At 41.3% G+C, this 20635-nt stretch overlaps 1 protein-coding gene across 1 annotated transcript; it reads right to left on the bottom strand.

The window, feature by feature from the left end:
- Positions 1 to 2439: 2439 nt before the first annotated feature.
- On the bottom strand, positions 2440 to 15176 carry SPINK2 (serine peptidase inhibitor Kazal type 2). The gene is made up of 4 exons (XM_019469072.2): positions 15016 to 15176; positions 13649 to 13701; positions 4048 to 4157; positions 2440 to 2767 (listed from the first exon to the last, which is right to left on the bottom strand). Exons 1-4 carry the CDS (start codon positions 15068 to 15070, stop codon positions 2722 to 2724), a joined length of 264 nt encoding a protein of 87 aa, XP_019324617.1. The 5' UTR covers positions 15071 to 15176; the 3' UTR covers positions 2440 to 2721.
- Between the last annotated feature and the right edge of the window lie 5459 nt (positions 15177 to 20635).

Here is a 20635-nt window from a genome sequence, read left to right as displayed (position 1 = left end):
TTCTCTCTCTCTCTTTCTCTCTGTCTCTCTCTCTCTCTCTCTCTCTCTCTCTCTCTCTCTCTCCCCCCCCCCCCCCGTCCCTCCCCCGCTTGTGCTCTATCTCTGTCTCTCAAACTGAATAAACATTAAAAAAAAATTTTTTTTTAATTTTTAGGGGACCCTGGGTGGCTCAGTCGGTAAAGCATCTGACTCTTGATCTCAGGATCATGAGTTCAAGCCCCACATTGGGTGTGGAGCCTACTTAAAAAAAAAATTTAAAGCTATTCTCATTTTGTGTATGTGTGTGTGTGTGTGTGTGTGTGTGTGTGTGTGTGTGTGTGTATGTATATACATGTATATATATATTTTTTTTCAAGTGACAAGGATGTATGTATAAGAATGTTCTCTGAAACATTTTATAATCATTAAAAGTTGTAAACAACCTACCGTTAACATCTATTGATTTTTTTTCCTCTCGGGTTTTCCCTTTTTTCCCTCTGGGAAACAATGGACCCAAGGTCTCATCTCAGCTTAACTAATCCTGTATCACCTTAATTCTTCAGAAGGGTGGATGCATAATCTAACATGAACCAGTCAGGGTCTTTGTCCAGGAAAGAGTCATTTTCTTTTCAGGTAGTAAGATTGTTGGGGCTGTGACTCCAGGATTATTTTCACCTGGAACTGATAGAAAAGAATTACTTCCTGTTAGGTCAGAAAGTTGCTAGGATAGAATCTGGAACTTCCAATTTTGTCTCTCACACAGGAGGTGAAGCTAGTCTATGAATGAAGCTGTTTATGCTAAAATAAAGAGATGAGACACAGAGAGATGGCAATTTCTGGTGCGCTAAGGTCTCTGGTTGCAGGCACCCTCTGAGGCTAACATCAGCCTGCTCTTCTGCAAATAATGACTAAAAAGGACAATGAACTCCCTCTTTAGCTAAGACTAGTGTGAGTTGGGATCCTTCCAATTTCAACAAAGAGAATCCTAATGAACAAGCTGAATATAGATCAGTAGAGCCTGGATAACTTATGGCACAATAATAAAATACTATGTAGCTTTTGAGAAGAACAATCTATATTGTCATTAAAAAAAAAAAAACAATATAAAGAGAAGAGCCATTTTATGGGACGGGGTGTATACATCTGTGTCTCTGTGTGTCTGTATGATTCGATATACACATATATACTTAGGGAGAACAAAAAGGAGACTATGTTCCAAAAAGTTAATGGTGGTTACCTCTGGAGGCTATATGGGCATAACTTTCACTTTTTAAATACACTTATGTATTTCTTAATTTTCCAAAGAGTATATACTACTTTTATAAAAATTTTAAGCCAAAAACAACTGTAGCCCATTTATGTTATAGAATTTCCCACTTTACTGCCTTTACTCCACATAAACAACAGGACTGGGGATTTAGAGACCCAGGCTTCTATTCCAGACTTTCAATGTGTTCTATAATGTTGGGCAAGTTGATTTGCCTCTGTGGGCCTCAGTATCTTCCTCTCTAAGAGAGGTCCTTGAAATAATGGCAGGTACTATTTCAGCAGTTTCTGTGTCCCAGCACTGTGCTAAGCAGTTTCCTCTCCACGGTTTCATGAGTTGAGCATTAATCCCGTTTTCCATATAAAAAACTGAAGTGTTGGAATCAGAATCCAAGCTCAGGTTTAGCTGACCCGAAAAGCCATATTCTTTCCACTACATGCTCTCTCAGCTACCTCTTGCCTCATGGCTCATGGTTTCCTGGTGCTAGAAAGTCCTTGCACCCAGGACTTGACTCAAAATCCTGTACCTAGAAACATCATTCTAAAGCAACCCCCCGTCGCTTTTATTATTGTTAACATCTATTCTTTATATTGTATCAACCTCTAAAACAGGATGTTTCAATCTCACCACTACTGATATTTTGGACTGAAAAATTCTTCATTGTTGGGAGCTGCCCCGCCCCCTCCACCCCCCACCCTGGGTCACTGCAGGATGTTTGACAACATCCCTGGCGTCTACCCACTAGATGTCAGTAGTGTCCACCCTTCAAATAGTGACACCAAAAATGCCTCCAGACATATTGCCAGATGTCCCCTGGAGGCAAAATCACCCCGGAGTTGAGAACCACTGGTCTAAAAGGAGTAAAAAGCCAAATTCCTACATTAACCCTGATGGGCAACTATTGAAAGGAGACACTGACTCTAGTAAATATTTCTACCTGCATGATTCTTTGACTTATCAGCTCTGCCTAAAATCGGCTCCAAGTGTCTCACAGTTATTTGCTTTGTGCAGAACAATGTCCCAGGCACATATACATTAACTATGTAAGATTTGAGGTAAGGGGGGAGTAGAATAAAGCTCTCCCTCTCAACAATAACTCCACTTCTCCCTTACAAAATTCATCTTTGCCTGTGAGGAAGAGTCACCAGGAGGCTGCAGAGTAAGAATGGGTATTCAACAGAGAACAGCAGTACTTGAATACAATGCTGATTTTATTCCAGGGAAATAAAGCAATGCACAAGTCACCTGGGCAATAAGCTTAACTCAAGGGGCAAAAGCCAAGAAACAAGGATTTTTTTTGTGTTTGTTTTAATTATCAATTGCTCCACATAGCTCTTTTTCACACCTCCTCTCAGAAAATGTGGGCTAACAAATCCCATGCAAAGGAACATAGGAAAGAGAAAAAGGGGAAATGGAATTCATCTAGCATACTGTTGAAGGTGGTTTCTCCAAGTTCTCTTCTATAAACTGCTCCATCAACACGGTCCACTCCGGATTATTTTAATGTCATGACCATCTTCCCTGCAAATTGAACAACCATAAAGACACATTTACTACCTACCTACCACACTGAAACTGTCCCACTCTTCGAACCAAAAAGACCCATGTCATTATACATTAGATTCTAAGGTGATGCTTACTTAAATCATTTTTAAAGTTAAATCTAGTAAACAATAGGGCCCCAATTCTGCCATTTTTCCCTAACCCTAAGGCACAGGGCACTAACCTAAAAAAAATCACTATGAGAAGACCTAGGTAACTCACTGAAGACTGACATCAGAGAAAGGACCCCGAAATACAATGCAGCCTACCTTGTCATGGTGTGATACTTTGTATGTGATTCCTACTCAGAGTAGACAATAAGCTAAGTTACAGCAAGACAAGATGTGAGTCTCAGCGGCCAATGTGAGCGCCCATATTAGTTGTTTGTCAGAGTCTAGGACTTAGAGTCCGGTATAACCATTGCACCCAAATAAATGGACCCTCAAGTTAAGGAGCTTCAAATGTGTAGGAGACATTTGAAGGCCGACTGACCACCCAAGCTATAGGTGCAAAGATACTGTGTCAAGACAGATGCTGCTGGAGGCTCTGTCAGCACAGAAGGTGACCTGACCGAAATCCAGGCCAAAGTTTGTCTCAGGTCCAACGACTGGACAGGTGCCTCACTGCTCACCTTGTGACACCTCCTTCCTGGATCCTCTTCAGAGTGGTTCATTAATTCCCTCCGCTAATTTTCTTCTGTGACTAACTTGTGTGATAAAGTGCGCAATAAACTGAGTAATTCATGAATTTAATATTGGCACTACATGGTTATTTGAAATGTGTCTTAATCCTGTGATTCGCCCTGCTTCATACTTACAGGAGAAGTCACAGTCACCTGTGAGTTACATGAAAGGCATCATGTATAACACTCTACTTAGCATTCTACTAGGTAGAATTATTACCTAGTAATAATTCAACCCAACTAGTTTTGCAGGTTGTACAGGTACCTGCACATGCCCTCTGAATTTAAAAGAATATTTAATATTTCATAGTTTAACTATTAATACACTCTTAATTTGGGGAAATTGCCCATCCATGAAAAGTAACATAACCTGATTATCAAGTGTATAATTGGTTAATCACAAATGTCACTCTCTGACTTTGACCTGGAAAATGAACTGAAGGATTGTCTTTTTAAATGTCAGTCTGAAAACACAACTACTATGTCACATTTGATTCTTACATCCAAGAAGAGTCACTACTTCCTAAGTAATCAAAAATCAAGAAAAGGACTAGTCTATACTGTAAAATTATGTTACCGGATTTTCATGCACAGAGTACACTCGTTAGGATAAGTGGACATGTCACTTCCACACACGGGGTTAAAGTCTCTGGGACATCCTGGTAATTTATATTGATTGCAGTTTGGCTAGGAAAGAAAAAGGAAGACAGAAATTACATAACTGAGACATTCTCATCACAAAATAGTTGGTGGGGGGGACAAAGTCCCAAGGCTCCTAAATTTCCTAGAAACACCCTACAAAAATATTTCTATTTTCCACACAAAAAAAGATTTTTCTAATGCAAAAATCAGATGCAGCATTGAAGCAATGGTTCAATACCCACTATGTAAGAAAAGGACCTTAGCCAGGCTGATTTTTTTTTTAATTTTTTTTTTTTTAACGTTTTATTTTTGAGACAGGGAGAGACAGAGCATGAACAGGGGAGGGTCAGAGAGAGGGAGACACAGAATCCGAAACAGGCTCCAGGCTCTGAGCTGTCAGCACAGAGTCCGACGCAGGGCTCGAACCCACGGACCGTGAGATCATGACCTGAGCCGAAGTCGGCTGCTCAACCGACTGAGCCACCCAGGCACCCCTTTTTTTTTTTTTTTTTTTTTGCCAGGCTGATTTTTAAATGAAAGTCCAGGGGCTCCTGGGTGAGTCAGTCAGTTAAGCGCCCAACATCGGTTCAGGTCATGATCTCACAGTCCATGGGTTCAAGCCCCACTTGGGGCTCTGTGCTGACAGCTCAGAGCCTGGAGCCTGCTTCGGATTCTGTGTCTCCCTCTCTCTCTGCTCCTCCCCTACTCACACTCTCTCTCTCTGTGTCTCTCTCAAAAATAAATAAACATTAAAAAAAATTTAAATGAAAGTCCAAGACAGGCCACCATACCCACTTTCCAACCCTCTAGCTTTATAATTTGTACTTCACTACTGTCTCCACAAGAATGTTGTTACATTCAACCTTAATCCTTTGGCATGATGTCAAGACAAATTCAGGAATCTAATCTTTCAGTCTGGATCTTTAAGGTACTGGCATTCAACCAAGTGCAACAAAGAAAACAGCACTGGCACTTAGGGGTGGTGATGGGTTGAATTGTGCCCACCCAAAAAGTTACGTTATTGGAAATAGAGTCTTTGTACAGGGAATCAATTTAAAATGAGGTCAGTAGATTGGGCCCTAATCCAATAGAACTGGTGTCCTTATAAAAAGGGGAAATTTGGACACAGAGTCATAAACAGAGGGAAGGTCACATAAAGACATAGAATTTACAAGACAGGGAACACCTGGGGCTACCAGCACCTAGGAGGAGAAAGGCATGGAACAGATTCTTCCTCACAGTCCTCAGGAGGAACCAATTCTACCAACATCCTGATTTAGGACTTCTAGCCTCCAGAACAGGGAGACATTCAATTTCTGTTGTTTAACCCCCTCAGTTTGTGGTACTTTATTATAGCAGCCCTAAGAAGCTGATACCAGGTCATGGAACTCAATCCTGTGATTTGATGGAATTGAGGCCAGGCAGGTAATACGTCTTGCTCACAGCTGCCAATCTCCAGCAGGGCCAGTACTAGACCTGGTCAGTGATCAGACTATGATGTGCAGAGTCTCACTTTAACAAAAGTCTAAATATATGGCCCACTGTATTTCTGTTCTATATGCATACATTTAAGGGCACCTGGGTGGCTCAGTTGGTTAACTGAGGGAGGCTTGTTTTGGCTCAGGCTATGATCTCGTGGTTTGTGAATTCAAGCCCCACAATGGGCTCCACACCAATATTATATATATAAATACTTGTTTTAGTAAATGGTGATCGCTTTTCCTCGCTTCAGAGTAAAAGAAGCCGCCCTGTTTTAGCACTCTGAATAAATGCAGCACACATTTCTACTGATACTATCTGGATTTATAAAGACCTAAACAAGGCTGGCCATGAGCCAAACTCTGAAGTAAAAGAGGTTTTGTTGACCCTTTCCATCCTCTGTTCAGCTCTCATTGAGGAGCATGATATGCTGCCCAAGGCTCACTAAGGTGATGCCTTATAGGGCTGCTCTCACAAGCAGAGTAGATGCCCTCTTATCCAATGAGACTGGGAGAAATGGTAGTTGGTCATTTAATTGATAAAGTCAATTAAAGCAAGGAAGCAAGGAAACAAAATATATATCCCAAGCATTTTATCATAAAACATATAGGTGAAAAACAAAATTGTCAATCTTTTGATGTAGGACAATGACAGGGCATGTAGCCACCTGTAATGCTACTATAAGATAACTTTCCTTGTCACTAGGTATGACTGTATGATTAAGGCAAGGCCAATGGGATATACATGGAATTATTGTACAGCAACCTCTGGGAACCTCCTTTAAAAGAAAGCAGGTACTTGTCCTTTGTTTCCCCTCAATTTTTTTCTTAGTCCATTCCTCCATCCTCCTGCAGAGTGCATGGAGCTCTAATCTTTGTTTAGAGCTTTGTTAGACTGGGAAGATAGAGGCCACATTCTCAGACAGCAGCACTGTGTGCTCCTATTTTGAGTTTTTGTTACTTGCAGCTGAATCTAATCCTAACTGATACAAGAGATGAGAACTTTCCTGTGACTATTTCAACTACAGTTGATCTTTGAACAACATGAGTTTAAATATATTTTCTCTTCCTTATGATTTTCTTAATAACATTTTCTTTTCTCTAACTTACATGAATACAGGTAAGATAAGGATGTAACACATAACATACAAAATGTATATTAATCAACTCTTTATGTTATCAGGCTTCTGGCCAACAGTAGGCTATTAATTAAATTTGAGGATCAAAAGTTATGCTCAGATTTTTGACTGTGGGAGGGGGTCAGCATCCCTAACCCCCTGCATTATTCAAGGGTCAAGTGTAATTAAGAGTTTTGTGTGCTATCACTGCAAAAATGATACCCATAATAAGTCACATATTATTTCCTATTTTGGTTTATTTAAAACAGAATTTCTTGGGGCACCTGGGTGGCTCAGTTGGTTAAATGTCTAACTCTTGATTCAGCTCAGGTCACGATCTCACAATTTGTGAGGGTCTGCACTGGCAGCACAGAGCCTGCTTGGGATTCTCTCTCTTCCTTTCTCTCTGCCCCTCTTCTGATTATGCTCTCTCTCTCTGTCTCTCAAAATAAATAAATGAATTTTTAAAAATGTTGCTGCTCTTGTACTGTTGTTTCACACAATTCATATTTTGGACCAAATAATTCTTTGTGATGGGAGACGGTCCTATGCATTGTAGGATGCTCTCTATCCATTAGATGCCAGTATAAACTCCCTAGTCATGATGATCTAAAATAACACTCTAAATGTCTGCTGGAGAGCAAAATTGACCCTAATTAAAAACTAATATTTTAAAATACAGAATTTAAGGGGCGCCTGGGTGGCTCGGTCGGTTAAGCATCCGACTTCGGCTCAGGTCATGATCTCGCGGTCTGTGAGTTCAAGCCCCGCGTCGGGCTCTGTGCTGACAGCTCAGAGCCTGGAGCCTGTTTCAGATTCTGTGTCTTCCTCTCTCTGTGACCCTCCCCCATTCATGCTCTGTCTCTCTCTGTCTCAAAAATAAATAAACGTTAAAAAAAAATTTTTTTTTAAAAAATACAGAATTTAAGGGGCACCTGGCTCAGTCGGTAGAACATGTGACTCTTGATCTTGGGATTGTAGGTTCAAGCCCCACACTGGGTGTAGAAATTACTTAAAAATAGGGGATGACTGGGTGGCTCGGTCAGTTAAGCATCTGACTTTGGCTCAGGTCATGATCTCAGTTTGTGAGTTCAAGCCCCAGGTGGGGCTCTGTGCTGCAAGCGTGGAGCCTGGAGCCTGCTTAGAGTTCTGTGACTCCCTGTCTCTGTCCCTCTTGAACTCATGCTTTCTGTCTGTCACGCTCTCTCTCTCTCTCTCTCTCTCTCTCTCTGAAAAGTAAATAAACATTTTAAAAAATTACTTAAAAATAAAATCTTAAAAAAAATACAGTCTTCTGGCATACAAAAGACAGTAGGCTATCTACAGCCAGTAAGTGATCAATACACTATGGAAATTGTTCAGAGAGAAGGGAGAGGATCACTTGTGACTTGCTTAAGTGGAAGGTGTTGAGTGAGTGTTTAGTGTTAACTAGCCCTGGTGGACCTACACAGGGTTGCCTGTGCATACAACCTCATAAGCTTGTTAAAAACTGATTTAGTGCCATTGGCAATGACATGTATGGAGCTAGAGAGTATTAAGCTAAGGGAAATAAGCTAGTCAGAGAAAGACAAATGCCATATAATTTTATTCATATGTGGAACTTACGAAACAAAACAAACAAGCAAAAGGGAAGAGAAAACAGAGAGTGAGGCAAACCAAGACACAGACTGTTAACTACAGAGAACAAACTGATGGTTTGGAACTGATGTTTCAGAGAGGAGGTGGGTGGGGAGATAGATAAAATAGGTGATAGGTATTAAGCAGTGCTATGATGAGCACCAGATGTTGTATGGAAGTGTTGAATCACTACATTGTACACCTGAACCTACCTTGTCTGTTAACAAACTGGAATTTAAATAAACACTTAAAAAACAAACAAACAAACAAACAAACAAACAAACACTGATTTGGGGCCTCATTCCAGACCTACTCAATTAGAATTTCCAGGGTTAGAATCCATGTGTCTAGAGGCCCCTCAATTCGGATTCAGCTAGAACTGGGTTTAGAAATGGCTATTCCCAATCATCTTGACATCCAATCCACTTAGACTATGTATGGAAGCTAAGGAGAATGCACCAAGACACACAGTTTGGCACACAATTTCAGGGATCCCCTGCTCTAGACCTTTTTTTCCTTCCTTTGTTTAACCAAAGTACATCTTGCCTATGCCCACTCTCTGATTAAATAGGTAAATAACTAACTAATCAAAATCAATCTATTTAGCCTAAAGATCTTAAGGTTTTTTTTTTAATATTCAACAGCAGTTTTCAAATGCTTTCATCTCAAAGGATGACTAGTAAATGAGTTTTGAGGAGCAGTAACAGGCTGGTAAGGAAGTTTTGGTGTTTTATTTTGTTTTGTTTTGTTTTGTTTTGTTTTGTTTAAGCAGAAGACTTTTGATGTCTCTCAGATCCCCAAGAGATCTACCCAGCTGGAAGGCAATGTTGATATTTCAGTCTGATTCCAGTCTAATTCTCATGATTTCAAAGCCAGCTTTGGCTAGCCACCATTTAACTTTATTAAATTCAGGTAACTCATTTCCTGGATTTTCTCTGAGCAGAGACATGAGGCTTTATGAACAAACACTTTCACTCTTATCAATGAGGTCAATCAATTTCATTAATAAATTATGTTCTCATTAACCCTTAGTTTTATACAGTTACCCAAATTTATGAAAAAGGAAAAGAAATTCAGAACAGGTTCACCATCTAGGGAGGCTCTAAATTACACCCCACAACATGCCAACTAGAGAAAACAGTTTACCCCTGGCAGACTGCTCCTCAGAGCTTTAGAAGACACTCTCATTCTGGAATAGTGTCACATGGCATTTTTATTTATTCTTTAGAATCAATTTAATTTTTATAGAAAGATGTCATATGCTTTTAAGTAATTCTCTGAGCTCTATACTCTGAATCTTTTCTTTTGAAAGATTCTTAAATACTTTACCAAATATAGTCCCTCATTTGTTTATTCAATAAATGAAGAAGATTTTAAGATAGATGTTAGAGAACTACAAAGACAAATTGAGTCCTACCTGTAAGAAGTTTGGTGTATCATTAGAAAATCAACAAATATACGTGGTGCTCTTAAAGGATGGACAGAATTTAGATTAGAGAGATTTGGAAGAATGTCCACCTCAAGGAAATAAAACAGACTAACCAAAGGCACAGTAGTGAGGGAAGTGTCTGATCTGAGAGCAAGGCAGTTTAATTTAAAGGAGCATCCAACACTCTTTCATAATAAAAACACTCAACAAACTAGGCAGAAAAGAGAGCTTCCTCCAACCTGATAAAGAATAGAAAAAATATATTTAATGGTAGAAGACTGAATGCTTTTCCTCCAAAATTAGGAATGACAAGGATGTCCATTTTCATTTGTTCTATTCAACATTGTACAGCATATCCTAGAAAAGACAATTAGGCAATAAAATAAATATAAAAGGCATCCAGATTGGAAAAGAAGAAATAAAACTATCTCTAATCAAAGATGCTATACTCTTTTTATAGAAAGGTCTGAGGAATCCACAAAGAAACTGTTAGAACTAAAAAACAAGTTCAGGGGCGCCTGGGTGGCTCAGTCGGTTGAGCGTCTGGCTTCGGCTCACGTCATGATCTCGCGGTCTGTGAGTTCGAGCCTCGCGTCAGGCTCTGTGCTGACGGCTCAGAGCCTGGAGCCTGCTTCGGATTCTGTGTCTCCCTCTCTCTCTGTCCCTCCCCCACTCATGTTCTGTCTCTGTCTCAGAAATAAATAAACATTAAAAAAATTTTTTTAATAAATAAATAATTAATTAATTAAAATAAATAAAAAACAAGTTCAATATGATTGGAGATTACAAGATCAATATACAGAAACCAATTATACTTCTATACACTTGCAGTGAACAATCTGAAAATGAAATTGAGAAAAAAATTCCATTTATAACAGCATCAAAAAGAATAAAATATTTAGGAAAATATTTAGCAAAAGAAGCATAAGAATTGCACAGCAAAACTACAAAACATTGTTGAAATAAATTAAAGGACTAATAAGTGAAAAGGCATCCCATATTCATGGATCAAAAGATTTAATTTTCTTAAGATGGCAACATTCCCCAAACTGATCTACAGGTTCAGTGAAATCCCTATCAAAAATCTCAACTGTCTTTTTGCAGCAGAATTTGGCAAACTGATCTTAAAATGCATATGGAAATGCAAGTGACCCTGAATAGCCAAAACAATCTCAAAGAAGTTGGAGGATTCACACTTCCCCATTTTGAAACTTACTACAAAGCTACAGTAATTAAAACAGTGTGGCACTAACACCTGAAACTAATACAACACTGGATGTTAATTACACTACACTAGCATTAAAATAAAAACAAAACAAAACAAAACAAAGAAAAAACTGTGCCCCTAGCATAAGGATAGAAGAACATAAGCTATGGGAAAGCAGTGGAAGGTACAGGTAGAAAGATAGGCTGCAGTAAGGACACTCTGTGAACACTGGGAAGCTCCAGGTTTTGCAGAAAGTGGAGACACTAAAGAGTTAAGGAAAATTACTTAGGGGGTCACTATGCTTGGGGACTCTAAACTGGAACAGTCGCAACAGAACTGGGGAAGAAAGCAAAGATCTCTTGAGTGATTCATTCTTTTAATAATCCTGCACAAACAGACCGAGGTCCTGTAGCATTTGCTTCCTGAGAGAGAGTGCCCTTTAAAATTTTGCACCCTAGACACCCAATTAGCCTTACCCTAATGCCAAACTTGAGATGAAGGTGGGACTATTCCCATTTTCTGAAAGAAAATCAAATTCCCCAAAATTGAGTCTTCTGATTAAAATGTATTATTGGGCACCTGCTAAGTGCTGAAGATTGGACACCAAATAGCAAGACATCATCCTTGACCACAGTAGTATACAGTTTACTGAAGGGAGACAGGCAAACAGGCAATTTACAGTTCAATGCTATGATGGGTTAGTGAAGAGCACTGGATCTGGAGTAAGACTGCTTGGGTTGGAATCATAGTTCCACCCTGTGGCCCATGCCTGGCTAAGGGGATAATAATGATACCTACTTCATAATGCTATAAAAGATTAAATGAGTTATTATGTTTAAAGCATTTAGAACAGTATTTGGCAGGGGTGCCTGGCTGGCTCAGTTGGTAGAGCATGCACTCTTGATCTCTGAGTTGTGAGGTCAAGCCCCACACTGGGTGTAGAGGTTACTTAAAAAAAATCTCAGAATATGTCACCCCAAAACTATGACTCTTTGACATAATTATTTTGAGTTAAAGGCAGCTAAGAAGTAACAAACCCAAGAAAAATGCTCTGTACCCTCACCCCTTTTCTGCCTAAAGGCAGGATATAAATTCTCCTTTACTGAAGACAACTCTAGACTCAGCCCAGAGATGGCACCAGAGGAACCTGCAAACAAACCTTACTCCATTAGTTTCCTCCCATACATTTACCTTCCCATAGTATGCCGCCCTTGGAAGCCTAGAACCATTTTACTTTGTCCTGTCATGTCTCTGCATGTCTACTTATAAGTCTGACTTGTAGTAGGCTGGCTTCCTGGGCTGGTTATTCTAAATAATGAGTTGGTTTCCTGAGTAGGTTGCTTCAGGTTGTGGGTCAGAGTTCTATTTTAATAAATGGTCTGACATTGTCCATTTGTATATTTTCTTTATACAATTTATTGCTCTTGTTAAGATGCTATATAAGTCAGAGTTCTAAACCACCTCTTTGAGTTACTCATCTCTGAATGCTCCCACATGTATGTGTGATGCACATGTTAATAAACTTTCTCTGTTTTTTTTTCTTGTTAAACTGTCTTTTGTTCAAGAGGCCCCAGCTGAGAACTTAGAAGGGTAGAGGAAAGCTTTTAATCTTCCCCTACACTGTCATGGTGATGATGATGATGATGCAGTATAGGTTGCATGAAACCAAAGAGAAAGTGCATTTACATATTCTTTGGAGTTAGAAAATGGGATGAGAAGGTTTCCTGGAAGAGGTCTACTCTGAGTTGAATACTCAAAGTTACCTAACCCCCTAAGGTAAATATCCCCATATGTAAAATAATATCTATCATACAAGGTCACTATGAGGATTGAGAGACTGAATACACAAATGGACAATGACAGACCATTTATTAGAATAGAATTCTGACCCACAACCTGCAGCAACTTACCCAGAAAACCAACTCATTATATAGAATAACCAGCCCAGGAAGTCAGCCTGCTATAAGTCAGACTTGTAAGACATCAGACAGCCATCTCTGATGACAGTCCAAGAAGCCAAACAATAACCTCTGTAACAACTGGCCCCAAATGGCCAGGACTTGGTTAAAACCTGCCAGCTTCTCTGAGGTTTGTCCCCACATCCAACTGAGGATCAACCAAAGAAAGCCAAATATGCACTCCTTACCAATCACACAGGAAGCCTGCTTCTAGTTAGTCCACATACAGCTTCCCCAGGCCAACAGCTCCAATCAGGGCATACCTAAAGCCTTCCCTTGTTCCCGCTGCAAAGCTTCCCCCTCCTCTGCCTGCCTTTGAGTCTCCACCAAAACACAAGTGATAAGTGTGGCTGACTCCCTTGCTACATCAAGCTATGAATTTTGCTTTTTTGCTTGTTCTCATTTAGTTGGGCTTCATTTGCTTCCACAGACTTCAATTTGATAATGTTCATAAAATTTCTAATACAAGACATAACCATTAGATCAAGGATCTTTTGAATCATTAAAGAAACTATTAAAGGAAACAATGTGCTGATGCCATCAAGGACTGAGCTATTTTCAACCAAAATTTACAATTTTTATCTGTATCAAAAAGCCTGCCTTAGAATCAGATTTCTAAAGAAGTAAACAGTTTCAAAAGTGGCAGGTGAGACCTGAAAACCAGCCCCAGCCCAAACTGTGTGGGCTTCACTATACTAGTGGAAATAATACAAGTGGCTTCCTACTTACTGTTCTGTATTCTGAAGTCTGGCTGAACTCAGAGCTCGAGGAGTCCAAAGAGGCTGTCAGAAAAGAGGCATTTTAAACTATATGATTAAGGTCAATTCTTATTGATAAAGGGCTTTTAAAATCCAGCTTGTGGGGCGCCTGGGTGGCTCAGTTGGTTGAGTGGCCGGCTTCGGCTCAGGTCATGATCTCACGGTCTGTGAGTTCGAGCCCCGTGTCGGGCTCTGTGCTGACAGCTTAGAGCCTGGAGCCTGTTTCAGATTCTGTGTCTCCCTCTCTCTGACCCTCCCCCGTTCATGCTCTGTCTCTCTCTGTCTCAAAAATAAATAAACATTAAAAAAAATAATAAATAAAATAAAAAATAAAATCCAGCTTGTGATTTATCCAGGCCATACCCTCTCTCAGATGCCCAACTTCTTTGAACAGCCCCCATTGCCCACCCCTACCCCCAAAGAAGGGTATTTGGTTGTTTTCTGGCACTCTTGTGACAGGCACACAGAAGGAACATTTGGTATGGGTCTGTAACTGACCACCCTAACAGGCTTGCTTGAGAAAGAACTTTGGAACTATGGAATAAAAGGCATAGTCATATGGGACACCTGGGTGGCTCAGTGGGTTAAGCATCCAACTTTGCCTCAGGTCATGATCTGGTGGTTCATGGGTTCCAGCACTGTGTCAGGCTCTGTGCTGACAGCTCAGAGCCTGGAGCCTGTTTCAGATTCTGTCTCCCTCTGTCTCTGCCCCTCCCCTGCTCATGTTCTATCTCTCTGTGTCTCTCAAAAATAAAACATTAAAAAAAAAATTTTTTTTTAAGTCAGAGAAGTAACTCTTACTAATTCATGATATTCTTGTCCTCAGTGGCTGGGGTAACAAACACACAACTTAACATTTGGTATTACCACTTTAACTCCACTTTCAAATGGGCGTCAAGACCAGGTGGACTAAAGCCCCTTTCTCACAAGCCTCAGAGTGCCTGATGCATTTGGCATTCACAATCCCTAATTCCTGTTCATCTCTTGAAGACGTAGGGTCACTGTGTCCATAAAAACCCAATTTCTGATCTTGGGTTCCAGAAAATCAGCCTTAAGGGAGAAAGAGCAGACAGCAGTGTGTCACTAAGAAGGAGCTGGGAGCCAAAGCCAAACAAGATCTTAAAGCACGTCCGCTGGCTCCACCGCCACCCCCGCCCTGCACGACCCCACGTTCGCACTCCTACACGACCGCAGGTCGCGGGGAACCGCCAGTAACGTGTGCCTGAAGGGCAACCAGGGCCGCCAGGATCCAGGGACCGGCTGCCGGGGGCCAGAGCCACTCTCCGCTACTTCTACGCGGCTCATCGGGGCCCACCAGGCCTGCCCGGCCAGCGTTACCTGCCAAGTTCCCGGCCAGGAGCAACAGCACCAAGCGCACCGCCAAGAACGCCATGCTCCCTCTTTGGCCCGTCCGCCGGTCTCAGCCCGCTCCCGTGCCCGCGCGACACGCAGAGCGCGCCCAGGTCGGACAAGCAACAGGCTTGGGGAGAGGGGGCAAGGGGGACAGGAGGCACGAGAGGGGGAGGGGCTGGAGGAGGAGCGGTTGCTGGCCCCCCCACTTCCGCGTCCCGCCGAGGATCGGGATGAGCGAAGGGAGTGAGCGAGATCTCTCCCTGCAGCAAGCCAGAACCTCGTAAGAGCCCCCCGGGGAACAACCCTGGGAGCTCTGTCGGCCAACCCCTGTATCTTCAGCATCTACTCTGTCCAAGACAGTGTTTGGGCGCTAAACTAAACAAAGAACCCGCTCTCAGGAGGTTTTCTGGTGTAGGTGTTGGGCGTGGGGTGACACGGGAAACTCCCTAGCGAATCCATGCAATAATTTCTCCAATTAAGTGCTAGAGAGTGGTGGGAGAAGGTGAAGACTTTCCACGGAGAGATCAGGAAAGGCCTTTCAGAGGTGGCATTTGAGCTGAAAGTCGAAGGAGGAGAAGGAATCATGGTGAAGACGGTGGGAACAAGTAATCCAGGATCCAGGAAAAGCCAGTGCAGAGATCCAGAGGCAGGAGCCAGCTCAGTGTTTCAGCTGGAGATGCTGGTGAAAGAGGGGGCAGAGGGAGGGAGATGGAACCCAAGGCCAAGGTCAGGTGTGGTGGTGTAGGCTATGATAAGGAATTTGGACTTTTTCTGGTTGCAGTGGGAAGCTAGTGGAGGATTTTGAACTTGGGAATGCCCCTGATCTGACTTATGTTTTAATAGATTGGCTGAAGAATGGACAGGAGATGGGTAAGAGTGGAGGCAGGAAGACAAATTAGGTGGCTTTTGCAGCAATCCAGGCATCATCAACCAGAGATGATGGTGGTTTAAATTCATGTGTAGCAGTGCACTGGTGAGAAGTCAGATTCAGGATTTATTTTGGAGGTGGGACCAGGTGGAGTGAAGAGAATAACCAAGGATGCTCCCTAAGCTTTTGTTCTGAACAGCTGAATGGGTGATGGTGCCATTTCTGTGATGAAGAACATTTGGAGACAACGCCTATCAGACCTCCAAGTGGACATGTGTAACAAGGCAATTGGAATTACAAATTTAGAGCTGGAAATACAAATGAAGGAAACATCAGGGTATGAAAGGTATTGAAAACCATCTCTCTGCAGAGATCCAGATCAGAGCCCTGGTACACTCCTAGATGCAGAGATTTGACACATGTGGAGAAGAAACCTGTGAAAGAGGAGGAAAACCAGTCTAGAGTCTGAGGTTACTGAACCCAGGGGAAGTGCTGCAACCATGTCAGTTGCTCCTGTGAGGCTGAGAATACGGCAGACTGAGCATGAAGATGGGCTTTGGCAAGATGTAGTCATGGATGACCTTAAAAGGGACTGGTTTAGAGATGTGATGGGGTCCAGGGCCCAAATGGCAAGGATTGAAAGGAATGAGGTGAGAAAGTGGAGACAGAAGGGGCGCCTGGGTGGCTTAGTTGGTTTAGCGTCGGACTTCAGCTCAGGTCATGATCTCGCAGTCCGTGAGTTCAAGCCCTGCATCAGGCTCTGTGCTGACAGCTCAGAGCCTGGAGCCTGCTTCAGATTCTGTGTCTCCCTCTCTCTCTGCCCCTCCCCCGCTCACACTCTGTCTCTCCCTCTCAAAAATGAATAAATGTTAAAAAAATTTTTTTTAAAAAGAAAAAAGAAAGTGGAGACAGAGGGTTTAGATAACATTTGTGACTTTGGGGGAGTCTGGGTGGCTCAGTCTGTTAAGCGCCCCACTCTTGATTTTGGCTTAAGTCATGATCTCATGGTTGGTGAGTTCAAGCCCCACATTGGGCTCTGTGATGACCATGCAGAGGCTGCTTGAGATTCTCTCTCCCTCTCTCTCCCTCTCTTTCTGCCCCTCATGCGTGCTCCCTCCCTCTCTCTCTCAAAAATAAAGTGATGACATTTATTTAAAACAAAAGATAACAGCTGTGAGTTTTGCTATAAAAAGGAAGCCAGATATGGGCAGTTGATGGCCTAATGAGACTTCCAAAATTCCTTTTAAGGTTCATGTCAAAACTCTCCAATGTCCCCACCTTGCTAGGAGTAAAATCCAAAGTCCTTACTATGGCCTCTAAGACCTCTGCTGGTCTCTTACTGCTCTTCCCTGACTCACTCTTCCCCAGCCACACTGGCCTGCTTGCTCCCATCCAAGGGCCTTGACACTTGCTATTTCCCTCTGCATAGATATCTACACAGCTTCCTCCTTCCATTCCTTTTGTCTCTGCTCAAATGACCCCATATCAGAAATGACTTCCCTGACCATAAATAAAAAATTAGTACTCCCCTCTTCCGGTTCTCCTTACCCTGCTTTTTTCCCCTCTCTCATAGGATTTTTCTTTTTTTTAAACTTTGTGACACCAGCCACTTGTGTAAGCTCCAAATGGGGAGTGATTCTTTTTTGGCTTACTGATTCATCTCCAGAACCTAGAAGAATACCTCACATATATTAGCAGGTTGACAAATATTGAACAAATAAATGAGGGATTCCTAGGGAGTCAGGACCTTACCTAAAATGATGGTCAGAATAAAATAAATCACTAACATGCATAAGCAAAATGGCTATTTTGGTTAAGAAGGAGTTAAACCTTAATTCCTGGTTTTGTATGCATTCATTTTTTGCAGCATTACATAGCATGGCTATAAAGAGTTTTGTAGTTGAATACTTGGCTCTATAAGTTACTGAACTAGCTCTGAACCTCAGAGCTTCCACTTTTGCCTTCCCCTCGTAAAATGGGTACTGTAATAATAGAATCTTGAGTATTAAATGAGGTAATGTACATAAATGTGTTGAGACATGGTAGAACTCAATAAATTTTAGTCCCTTTCTATTTTCTCCATGATGACATTTGTAAAAGGGCAGCTGTTCTGTTCCTAGGCAATTGGGTGTCTGCTCTTTTTTCAGGTCACATTGGTCATCGTGTCGTCACAGAGCCCTTACAGCCAGTAGGCAGTAACATTGTCTATTTCTCTTACTTCCATATCCCTAGTACCAAGCACTGTGCCTGACACAAGCTCAGTAAATGTTTGCTGAATAGGTGAATCCTTGAAATGTGAAACTGACATCACAACAAGGAAGTAAACCAAAAAGGAAGACATAGGATCCAGGAAACAAGAATTCGAACTCGAGAGAGGTTTGTTCAGGTGGACCTTAATCCGACATGACTGGTGTCCTTATAAGAAGATGACATTAGGACCCAAACAAAATGTAGGGATAACCTGGTGAGGAACCAGAAGATGGCCATCTGCAGTCCAAGGAGAGGGCCTTAGAAGAAACCGAACCTACCAACATCTTGGCCTTGGGCCTCCAGCTTCCCAAACTGAGAAAACACATTTCTATTATTTAAGCCACTCAGTCTGTGGTGCTTTGTTATGGCAGCACCAGGAAACCAGTACATGTACGTGATAAAATATATTTAATGAGTGTTTATTTATTTTTATTTATATTCAAATTATATGCATGTGTCATTTTGTATTAAAAAATTTAACTTTAAGAAATTTAACAAAAGGTTATTTTGAATGTCCTCCAACAAAAGCTCAACATAGTATTGGAGAGTAGTATTGATTTACTGATTTTTTTTTTCTCCCTAGATAAGCACCGTTTGAGACATTTACTAATTCTGAACAGAAATTTTGGTAACTATTCAGCAAATCTTAATGAGAAGTGTAAAGAAGAGAAATAATTTTGCCGAAGAGACACAACGAATTAGTAAATTGGCAGATACATTTCTTTTTCTTTTTTTAATTTTTTTAAATTTTTTATTTATTTTTGAGACAGAGCATGAGCAGGGGAGGGGCAGAGAGAGAGGGAGACACAGAATCTGAAGCAGGCCCCAGGCTCTGAGCTGTCAGCACAGAGCTGGATGCGGGGCTCGCACCCACAAACTGCGAGATCATGACCTGAGCCAAAGTCTGACACTTAACCAACTGAGCCACCCAGGCGCCCCTTGCAGATCCATTTCTTTTCTGCCTCATATGCCTGTGTGTCAAATGTTGATCCTGTGAAATATTCCATGTATCAGTCAGGGTCCAGTCTAGAAAAAACGAGCCTCACTAGGAATTCTCCCAGAAAGAATTTAACATAAGGGATTGACCAGACCACTATTGGAAAACAAAAAAGCAGCAAGGGAATAGTGAGGTAACACTCAGAGATGGTAACTTCACAATGTATTACCCCTAAGTCTGCGGGAAAAGAGAGAAGAGTTCAAAATTATATTGAAATTTGGAGGAGAGGCCCTGGAAAGCTGAGACCCAGACCTCTGAGCAGGGATGTTGTGTGGCTAGTGCTGGTGGGTCTGAGACCTGTGATGAGGCCAAGACTAGAAGCAGCTGCTACAGCCCACAGAGGGATGTTGCGTTGGGGTGGGGTGGGGGGGGGGGGGTTGGGCAGGGATCATATTGGAAATTTCAGGAAGCTAGCTGTCAAAGCAGAAAGGAATTCTAGCACCCCAGAGCCTGGAAGGGTGGTTTTAGAGCTGACATACAATAATCTAATGACTGGCATAGTCACATACCCCACTGCTTGATTTAGCAAACAAGTCCTGGGATGAGAAGACAATTTGCAGTTTTAAACTTTATCTGGCACCATGCATGGCTGAGTTCTGACTCAAGAGGGTAAATTTGGAATGAGTTGTTAATACATTTCTGAGTCACATAATTTAAGCTCTCTGAATAAAGTCCCTAAAATGAAGATGGGTTGTTTTGCCAAAGACTTTCATCAAGAGTGTATATGTTATGTATATTATACACACACACACACACACACACACACACAATTTTCTCCACTTTATTAGATTTGTTACCAAATAACAAACACTTGATTATAAACATCTTTGTCTCTGATGCTTCAGGAATACAAACTGAAATCTGAGCAGACTCAGGAACAATGTGTAGAGTTGTTAGTTGGAATTTCAGTTGGAATTTCAGTTAGTTGGAAATTTAGAATTTCATTTCTAAATACTTTAGACTTTGTGCATCATACAGTCTGTCACAACTAGTCAGCAATGCCATCATAGTGCAAAAGCAGACGTAGACCATAATTCAAAGAAAGAGCATGGCTGTGTTCCAGTAAAATATGGATTTAGATGTAAAATGTGAAACTCTAAGATTTTGAATAACATCAAAAAGACTGTAAAAAGCATTAAACACATCGGAATAAATTTAACCAAGGAGGTAAAAGACCTGTACTCTGAAAACTATAAAGCATTGATGAAAGAAATTGAAGCTGTCACAAAGAAATGGAAAGATATTCTGTACTCATTGATTGGAAGTTCATATTGTTAAAATGTCCATACCACCCAAGGCAATGTACATATTTAATGAAATCCCTATCAAAATAGTAATGACATTTTTGACAGAACTAGGGTGATAATCCTAAAATTTATATGGAACCACAAAAGCCTGCAAAGCCAAAGCAATCTTGAGAAAGAATAAAGCTGGGAGTATCATAATCCCAAATTTCAAAATATAATACAAAGCGTTAGTAATCAAAACAG

Source organism: Panthera pardus, unplaced genomic scaffold (genome assembly GCF_024362965.1).
Source record: "Panthera pardus isolate Hobbes unplaced genomic scaffold, ASM2436296v1 HiC_scaffold_13, whole genome shotgun sequence".
NCBI classification, from domain to species: domain Eukaryota; kingdom Metazoa; phylum Chordata; class Mammalia; order Carnivora; family Felidae; genus Panthera; species Panthera pardus.
Note: the sequence above shows the minus strand (reverse complement) of the source record. Positions and strands in the feature narration are given on the sequence as shown.

Bases quoted from the DNA above. Each gene is read 5' to 3' on its own strand.
- SPINK2 (XM_019469072.2), bottom strand. From the start codon at position 15,070: ATGGCGTTCTTGGCGGTGCGCTTGGTGCTGTTGCTCCTGGCCGGGAAC. The intron at 13,702-15,015 runs GTAACGCTGGCC...CTTTTCTGACAG, and splicing joins CCTGGCCGGGAACTTGGCAG to CCTCTTTGGACTCCTCGAGC. The intron at 4,158-13,648 runs GTAAGTAGGAAG...TTTCTTTCCTAG, and splicing joins AGACTTCAGAATACAGAACA to CCAAACTGCAATCAATATAA.